At 39.3% G+C, this 9,691-nt stretch overlaps 1 protein-coding gene across 2 annotated transcripts; it reads left to right on the forward strand.

Annotated features, from left to right (window-relative positions):
- The first annotated feature begins 2,290 nt into the window (after window positions 1–2,290).
- Window positions 2,291–4,828, forward strand: Or8b12d (olfactory receptor family 8 subfamily B member 12D). Of its 2 annotated transcripts, XM_063265955.1 has the most exons (2): window positions 2,291–2,632; window positions 3,204–4,828. In XM_063265955.1, the coding sequence occupies exon 2, from the start codon at window positions 3,222–3,224 to the stop codon at window positions 4,152–4,154; it is 933 nt and encodes a 310-aa protein (XP_063122025.1). In that variant the 5' UTR covers window positions 2,291–2,632; window positions 3,204–3,221; the 3' UTR covers window positions 4,155–4,828. The 2 variants fall into 2 exon arrangements, with proteins under 2 accessions (XP_063122025.1, NP_001001120.1); NM_001001120.1 differs by lacking the exon at window positions 2,291–2,632 and having other exon boundaries at window positions 3,222–4,154.
- Window positions 4,829–9,691: the final 4,863 nt, after the last annotated feature.

A 9,691-nucleotide genomic window follows, 5' to 3' on the forward strand; every position in this document is an offset into this window, starting at 1 on the left:
ATTGTGTTTTCCTGGAATTCTTTCAGGGATTTTTGTGTCTCCTCTCTATGGGCTTCTACTTGTTTATTTATGTTTTCCTGGAATTCTTTCAGGGATTTTTGTGATTCCTTTCTGTAGGCTTCTACTTGTTTATTAATGTTTTCCTGTGTTTATCTAGGGGAGTTCTTCACGTCTTTCTTGAAGTCCTCCTGCATCATGATCAAATATCATTTTGAAACTAGATCTTGCTTTTCTGGTGTGTTTGGATATTCCATGTTTGTTTTGGTGGGAGAATTGGGCTCCGATGATGCCATGTAGTCTTGTCTTCTGTTGCTTGGGTTCCTGCTCTTGCCTCTCGCCATCAGATTATCTCTAGTGTTACTTTGTTCTGCTATTTCTGACAATGGCTAGACTGTCCTATAAGCCTGTGTGTCAGGAGTGCTGTAGACCTGTTTTCCTCTCTTTCAGTCAGTTATGGGGACAGAGTGTTCTGCTTTCGGGCGTGTAGTTTTTCCTCTCTACAGGTCTTCAGCTGTTCCTGTGGGCCTGTGTCTTGAGTTCACCAGGCAGGTCACTTGCAGCAGAAAAGTTGGTCTTACCTGTGGTCCCGAGGCTCAAGTTCGCTTGCGGGGTGCTGCCCTCGGGCTCTCTGTGGCGGCAGCAACCAGGAAGATCTGCGCTGCCCTTTCTGGGAGCTTCAGTGCACCAGGGTTCCAGATGGCCTTTGGTGTTTTCCTCTGGAGTCCGAGATGTATGTGGAGAGAGCAGTCTCTTCTGGTTTCCCAGGCTTGTCTGCCTCTCTGAAGGTTTAGCTCTCCCTCCCACGGGATTTGGGTGCAGAGAACTGAGCCTGTCGTCTGTGTCTATTTCAAAGGTTTTTCTTTTTAATCCAGTTTTCAGCTCTTTGGCTATGTTATGTAACTGTGATATGTTTTGTATTCACTGTTTTCTGCTGTGGTCTCCTTAACTTTATTTTGTTTTCTGGCTCATCAAAATTATTGAATGGAAGCGTTTTCATTTAGTACTCAAAAGTAGTTTTTCTATTTATTTTTAGGTCATATACTGGAACTGTGATTACACATATATTGGACTTGTTTAAGATTATCCCAGAGGCTTGGGGTACTGTGGTATTTTGAAAATTAGTTCTTTCATCTGGATTTAGTATGGCTGATTTCTATTAATTCTGTCTTTGATTTCAGTGATACTTTGTGTGACTTTAGCTAATCTGATATTAACTCAACTCAGAAAATTCCTAACCCATTACAAAAAGTTTCAGTGCAGCAGTTACCCAATTAATCCTACTCATATTGACCCTGGCAGTAGTAGAAGCACTTCTAGCTACCCGCTCCAATGTTCTGGGTCCTCTAATGAGAGATACATATACAAGTAGCCTTATATTTTAATATGCCTTTAACAGCTCAGTGGCTGGCCCACTTCCAAACCTTCATGTGGCTAACACACTCCCTCCCCCAATATTCCTGAGTTCTTGCTTACTAAAAATCTATATTCCATCTTTGTTACCCTAGACCCAGTCAGGGGCGCTCCTTGGGACCGCTCTTCCCTGGTTCTTATGTGGCAGCTACCTCTCTGTCCTCTGCACCTCTCAGGTGTGATGTCTCCATTCTTTCCCAGGCATGACAGCTATCTCTCTTCCTCAGATCCCTGCCTGGAAATCCTAAAGTCCCACCTCTGTCTCCATGCCCAGCCATTGGCCACCAGCAACTTTATTTACCAATCAAAACCAGAGGCAGGGTCCCTCAGTGTCTTACATGCAGACGTGTGGATTCTCGAGCAATTTTGGGGACCAAATTAACATAATACAAGCTGCATTAAACCAAATATACAACATTTCAGTTTCAAATTTTTCCATTTGGTATTTTGCTGTTCCTTATACTCTGTTGAAATGTAGTGTTTGTTAGCTCATTCTTTTCCTTCTAAATAGATTAAAAAGTAATTCAAGTGGCTATTTTAAAGTCCTTACTTCTAATTCTAGGCTATACAGCTCTGTATTACTGGATATATATTTTGGATCCTGGATCCCTTTTTATCGTTTTATTGTATTTCTAGTAACATTCAACTTTCTGACACTAGAGATTCGGATATGTTGTCGGACCCAGGATCATTTCCTCTATCATAATTATAACTGGTAATTGTCAAAAAATTTTTTTCTAAAGGCTAAACAAGGTATTTCTACATCTTTAGGGAGTGCAACTCTGAGGAAATGGTCCCGAGAGAACCTCTGTCTGCATAACCAAGCCCCTGAGATCTGCAAACCAGAATGAACCTCTTATTCTGTTACTCAAGGACAGGAGCTGCTTCTTTGCTGGATATTGCAGGAGCCACTGGATAAGCAGCAATTGTGAATCAATGTTGTCAGTACGGAAAGGATTACAAGATAAACCTGAGTGTACTTTGGCCTGGGAGAAGGCAGTCAATCCTGCATTCCAAGCTATTCTTTTCTTTTTTTTTTTGGTTCTTTTTTTTTTCAGAGCTGGGGACCGAACCCAGGGCCTTGCGCTTCCTAGGCAAGCGCTCTACCACTGAGCTAAATCCCCAACAAGCTATTCTTTTCTATTCAAGAGGTCTTTATTTTTCTCAGAACACTTCAGATGAGAAACAGTAAGCAGAACATCCCTGCTGCAAGTAAAGGAAGGTATGTGCCCCTCTGACCCTGACAAGTCAGGAAACAAGGATCAGGACTGCAGACTGCGTGTGCATCTGCTGAAGGTCCCATTCTGCCCCAAGTCAGGAGGGTCTGTGTCTTTGAGAGCTCTGTGTCTCCTTTGTAAACTGAGATTGCTATATGGTCACATATTCTTAGAGGCTCTCACAGTAGTTCCTGTTAGATTAGAATATTATTATTACTAAATCTATGTGTAGTCCAGTTAGGAGATTGTGGGGAATACAACTTCAACTTGTAACTCTATAGTGCTGACCTAGAGAAGAAGTCCCAATTTAAGTAACTGGTATACTATGGTAAAAGAATCATCTTCAGAATAGAAGAGATGTTCATCCTCTAATGCTGGAAGATAAGTGTAGTCCTTACTGTGCTCTGGAAGTTAGAGAGTCACCTGCTAGTTCACTATCATGCTCTGTAAATAGTTTAAACCTTCCTAACACAGTTCAAACTTCCTTTGGGTTCCATTTTCACAAAGAGGACATAGATTTGTGAGGACGGTGGTGATGCTTCTTTTTCTCCACTGGTTTTCTTCTCTGTCACACAGGTTTCCCTCCCGAGAAGAATGACTGTCAAGAATTCCTCTGTGACAGAGTTCATCCTCGCAGGTCTGACAGACCAGCCAGGACTCCGCCTGCCCCTCTTCTTTCTCTTTCTAGGTTTCTACATGGTGACTGTGGTGGGGAACCTGGGCTTGATCTTCCTGATAGGGCTGAACTCTCACCTGCACACCCCTATGTACTTCTTTCTCTTCAATCTTTCTGTAGTAGATTTCTGTTTTTCCTCCACCATCATCCCTAAAATGCTCATGAGTTTTATCTCAAAGAAGAACATCATCTCACACTCAGGGTGTATGACACAGTTGTTTTTCTTCTGTTTCTTTGTTGTCTCTGAGACCTTCATTCTGTCAGCCATGGCATATGACCGTTATGTTGCCATCTGTAACCCCCTGATGTACACAGTCACCATGTCTCCCCAGGTTTGTTTACTCCTTTTACTAGGAGCCTATTTGATGGGTTTCTCTGAGGCCATGGCCCATACAGGGAACCTAATGAATCTGACCTTCTGTGCTGACAACCTTGTCAACCACTTCATGTGTGACATCCTTCCTCTTCTTGAGCTCTCCTGCAACAGCACCTTCATAAATGAGCTGGTAGTCTTCATTGTGGTGGCCATTGATATTGCTGTGCCCATTGTCTCCATCTTCATTTCGTATGCCCTCATCCTCTCTAGCGTTCTTCGCATGCATTCCACAGAGGGCAGATCCAAGGCCTTCAGCACCTGCAGCTCCCACTTGATTGTGGTTTGTCTGTTATTTGGTTCTGGGGCTTTCATGTATCTCAAGCCACCTTCCATTTTGCCCCTTGACCAAGGAAAAGTTTCTTCCTTGTTCTATACAATTGTGGTGCCCATGTTGAACCCTCTGATCTATAGTCTGAGAAATAAGGATGTCAAAGTTGCTCTGAGGAAAACCTTGGGTAAGAAAATACTTTCTTAACAGGGGAGTAGTATCATGAAGTGCAGTGGTGTGATTGGTCAGTGAGCAGTATTCATACGGAAAGAGCTGTGCTTGGATAAGACGATGCAATGTTGCCATAAGGGGTTCAGGTCTAGTCATTTTTTTCTTCTTGCCCAAGAGAAGTTTATGGCACTATGGTGTGAATGTAGCTACGTATTTGAGGATCCTGGGCAATTGTTCAACCAACAAACTACATGCAGCCAAGAAACAGGGTTACAAATAATTTTATCTGAGCAAGATTTTAACACAGCTCTGTTCCTCCTGACTTTTGTTCTGCCTAAACTCTTTCAGCACTTATTTTTTAAAATAAAAATTGCATATCTCTATTGAAAATGTACAAATACATAATCAACAGCTATTTTCACTTTCATTCATAAACTGTTTTTCTGTAACATACAAATATTGAGCAAAATAGCAGTTTCCTACTGCTATTCCACAGTTAGGGTCACAGTCTCCCAAAATTCCAGGTTCTGCCCTTAATTCAATTTTTAATTTTATGCAAATTTCAATAGTCACGAATCATTTATTCTTGAGTGGACCTTATAAATTACTTAATCTAATCTCATTTAATGTTATTGGAGACTCAGAAACATGTTGTTGTTAAAGAATAAAACTATCTGTTATCAAAAATAAACTCAATTCAGAAAGTTGAACTTATGTGTATTTTTTGGTTTGCCTTTATGCTGTGTTTTCTTGTCATAGTACCCCTCCTTTAGGATTTCTTCCTGCTAATAATCGTTTTAAATTGTTTTATTTAATTAAACTAAAATACAATTGCATATTCTGCCCCTTCTCTTTGCCCTCTCTGTTACCTCCCATGCATCCCTTTCTCTTCCAAGTTCATGACCAGTTTTTCTTTAATTGTTACATAGTCCTAAGTACACAAATGTAGCTTGGCTAGTCTGTATAATACTATCTGAAGGAATATGACGTCAGGGCCAACCCCTTGGTAAGGTTTTTTGTTTTAATGTATATGATAATACATTAACATCTTATTCTACTTACACAGATGCAATGTTAATTCTCAGAAAGAGAATTTGGTAGTGGTAGGATTATTCAGTGGTTAAGAGCACTTGCTGCTCTTCCAGAGGATCTGCACATAGTTGTTAGCATGCAGGTTGAGCGGTAGCTCTGTCTAGAGGATCCAACACCTTCCTCTGACTTACTAGTATACCTACACACATGTGGCACACACACACACACACACACACACACAAATATACACACACACATACGCACACACACACACACACACACACAGAGAGAGAGAGAGAGAGAGAGTTTTAAAAAAATCCTTAAAAATCAAGAAAATTGTCATTATTAAGTTTTAGATAGGAGAAGAAATTTTTCCTTGTTTTTCGCCAAGTGACAGAGTAATATGACTGTGCCATTGATTTAAGAGTGAGGTCATATGTGGAATACAACAAGTTCAGCCCCCTGCATTAGTATTCCTAAGGTCTTAATTGTTATAAAGATGTTGAATACAACTTCATATATGTTTGAAGACAAATGAGCAGAATTTAGAACTTTTTGGATATGAACTTTAGGATTTGAGCCTTGACAGAGAAATTTGTGACTCAGGATAACCAACAAAGGATTGGGTATTTTAAAGAAACAATGAATAAGTTGGAGGGATGAGTTTATTTATCAAGACAACATAAAGATGATGCTTATTAGAAAAAGTATGTAAGTTTGATTTCTTTTTCATTAAAATGTTTTTGTCTTATTCACCTTATATCACACTCACTGCTCTCCTCCTGATCACTCCCTCCTGCAATCTGTCCCCCTCCCCCTCCCTCACTCCTGTATGTGGGCAGGGGTCCTCCTGGGTATCCACCCACTCTGGTACATCAAGGCTCTGTGAAGCTAGGCACATCCTTTCTCCCTGAGTCCGTCAGCCCAGCTAAAAGAACATATCCCACCTACAGGCAACAGCTTTTAGGATAGCCCCACTCCAGTTGTTTGGGACCCACATGAAGACCAAGCTGTACCTTAATCAGCTCAGTGGCTGGGCCACTCCGAAACTTCCTTATTGTTAATGCCTCCCCTCTGATACTCCTGAATTATTACTTGCTAAAATTTATATTCCATCTCTACTACCCTAGACCCAGTTGGAGTGGGGTGGTGGTTGGGGCCGCTCTTCCCTGCCTCTTACATTATTGTATGATTTCTCTTCTACAGATTTTAAGCCTTTATCCCTTTCCTGGCATGTCGATTCTGTTTTTGCCTTGGTCCCCTTGCCTGTGAATCCTAAAGTCCTGCCCCCTGACAACTTCATTCGTTTATATGGTAGATTACATTGATGGAAATTAATGTATTGCATCATTCCTGCATCCGTGGGGTGAAGTCTGCTTGATCTTGGTGGATGATGGTTTTGATGTGTTCCTAGATTCGGTTTGTGAGTGTTTAGTATTTTAGCATCATGTTCATTAGAGAAATCAGTCTGAAGTTCTCATTCTTTGTTGAGTCTTTGTATGGTTTAGGTATCTCCTTCACTGTGGCTTTAGAGAATGAGGTTGGCAGTGTTCCTTCTATTTCTATTTTGTGGTATAGTTTGAGGAGTATTGGAATTAGCTCTTTTTTTTTTTAAACTTGGTAAAATTCTGCACTAAAATTATCCGGCCTTGTTTTTTTTTTTTTTTTTTTTTTTTGTTTGTTTTTGTTTTTTGTTCTGTTGAGAGACTTTTAATGACTGCTTCTATTTCTTATAGGATTATAGGGCTGTTTAGATAGTTTACCTGAACTTGATGTAACTTTAGTTAGTGTCTAGAAATATCATACACTTCTTTAAGCTTTTCTAATTTTGTGGAGGACAGGCTTTTGAAATAAGACTTCATGATTCTTTGAATTCCCTCACTGTCTGTTGTTATGTCTTTCTTTTCATTTATTATTTTATTTATTTGTATACCGTCTCTCTGCTTTTTGGTTGGTTTGGCTAAGGCTTTGTCTATCTTGTTGATTTTCTCAAAAAATTAGCTCTTGACTTTGTTGATTTTTTGTAGTTTTTCTTTTTTCTAACTGATTGATTTCAGCCCTGATTTTGCTTATTTCCTGCCCTCTACTCCTCTTTGGTGTGCTTGGCTTTTTTTCTTCAATGTTTTCACTTGTACTTTTAAATTGGTGGTATGAAAACTTTTAAATTTCTTTATGGAGGCATTTCGTGCTATAAACTTTCCTCTTAACACTGCTTTCATTGTGTCTCATAAATTTGGGTATTTTGAAACTTCATTTTCATTGAATTCTAGAAAGTCTTAATTTTTTGGCTGACCCAAAGATCATTGAGTAGAGAGTTGTTCAATTTCCATGTTTATGTAGGCTTTCTGGTGTTTGCGTTGTTGTTGAAGTCCAGCTTTCATCCATGGTGATCTGATAGGATGCAAGACATTATTTCAATTTTCTTGTATCTGTTGAGGCTTTCTTTGTGACAGACCATATGTTCAAGTATGGAGATTGATCCATTTGGTTCTGAGAAGAAGGTATATTCTTTTGTTTTTGGGTGAAATATTCTATAGATGTCTGTTAGGTCCATTTGATCCATAATGTCTTTTAGTTTCATTATTTCTCTGTTTTGTTTTTGTCTGGGTGATCTGTCAATTGGTGAGAGCGGGCTGCTGAAGTCTCCCACTATTGATGTATGTGGTTCAATGTGTGATTTAAGCTTTAATACTGTTTCTTTTTACAAATGTGGGTGCTCTTGTGTTTGAGACATAGATGTTAAGATCTGAGATATCATGTTAGTAGATTTTTTTTTGGTGAGTATGAAGTGTTCATCCTTGTCTCTTTTGATTAATTTTGGTTGAAAGTCTGTTTTATTGGATATTAGAATGGCTACTCCAGCCTGCTTCTTGGGTCCATTTGCTTGGAAAACTTTTTCCTGCCCTTTACTCTGAAGTAACATTTTGATGTTTGTGGTGTCAGTGTGCATGTTTTCTTTCTTTTTTTTTTTTTTTTTTTTTTTTTTTTTGCGGAGCTGGTGACTGAACCCAGGGCCTTGCGCTTGCTAGGCAAGCGCTCTACCACTGAGCTAAATCCCCAACCCCGTTTTTTGTTTTTTTTTTTAATGGAATTACTGTGTTTTCTTGGATGCAGTTATCCTCTTTGGGTTGGAATTTTCCTTCTGCTATTTTCTGTAGGAGTGGTTTTATGGATGGGTATTGTTTGAATTTGAATTTGCCTTTGAATGTCTTGCTTTCTCCATCTTTGGTGGTTTAGAGTTTTGTGGGGTATAGTAGTCTAGGTTGGCATGTGTTTATCTGTAGAGGTTACAAGCTATCCGGGCTCTTCTAGCTTTTAGAGTTTCTGTTGAGAAGTCTGGTGTAATTCTGATAGTTTTGCCTTTGTATTCTACCTGACCTTTTCCCCCTTGCTGCTTTTAATATTCTTTCTTTGTTCTGTAGACTTTATGTTTTGTTTATTATGCACTGGGAAGAGTTTCTTTTCTGGTCCTGTCTAATTTGTGTTCTATGTTTATTAGCATCTCTTTCTTGAGGTTCAGAAAGTTTTCTTCTACGATTTCATTGAAAATATTTTCTGGGGCTTGGAACTGGAGTCCAATTATTATTATTCCTATTATTATGACACCTAAGACAACCTGAGAAGGTTAGGTCTTTTCATGTTATCCCATATTTCCTGGACATTTTGTGTCAGGAATTTTTAGATTTAACATTTTTGTAACTGATGTATCGATTTCTTCTACTTTATCTTCTATGCCTGAGATTCTCTCTTCCATCTCCTTTATTCTGTTGGCATTTGTTCCTGTTCTCTTCTCTAAGTTTCCCATCTTCAGGATTCTCTCAGTTTGTGTTTTCTTTATTGCTTTATTTCAACTTCCAGGTCTTGTACATGTTTAAAATTTTTTTCTATATTTTATTTTCTTCATCTGTTTAATTGTATTCTCCTTTGTATCTTTAAGGTATTTATTTGTTTTTTTTTTAAAGGATGGTATCTGTTTGATTATATTTTCTTGTATTTCTTCAAGGGATGTATTAATTTCCTCTTTAAAGGCCTCTATCATTTTTATAAGATTGGATTTAAGGCCATTTTGTGTGTGTGTGTGTGTGTGTGTGTGTGTGTGTGTGTGTGTGTTTCAGTTGTTTTAGGATATCTAGGGCTTGCTGTAGTAGTGTATCTATGCTCTGAAAGTGTCATATTGCTCTGGCTTTTGTTGATTGTGTTGATTTGAGCCTTTAGCCATGCGGATGACTTTGGTTTCTTGATATTCCTCTTTTAGTAGATTTTTGGAGTGAGGTTAATCTTGACAGTCAGGGTGGAGTAGACTTCTGATGTGTATCCTTGGGCTGTATGGTTTCAGATCTATAGGTCTGTATGGTTCAGTAGTTGTATGTCTGACAAGGGTGGGCAGAGAGATTATGGGAGAATGGAGGTCCACCTGGGCTAGCAGGCTGCTCAGAGTAGCTTGGCATGCCCTAGAGGACTCAGCCATCAGGGAGGAAGTGTGGGGGAAGGGAAGCTAACATGTATGTTTCAGGCTGCAAAGGTCTGATGAAGATGAGTAG

This window comes from Rattus norvegicus, chromosome 8, assembly GCF_036323735.1.
Source record: "Rattus norvegicus strain BN/NHsdMcwi chromosome 8, GRCr8, whole genome shotgun sequence".
Lineage (NCBI taxonomy): Eukaryota > Metazoa > Chordata > Mammalia > Rodentia > Muridae > Rattus > Rattus norvegicus.

Coding starts and splice junctions, on each gene's coding strand:
- Or8b12d (XM_063265955.1), top strand. CDS start 3,222: ATGACTGTCAAGAATTCCTCTGTGACAGAGTTCATCCTCGCAGGTCTG.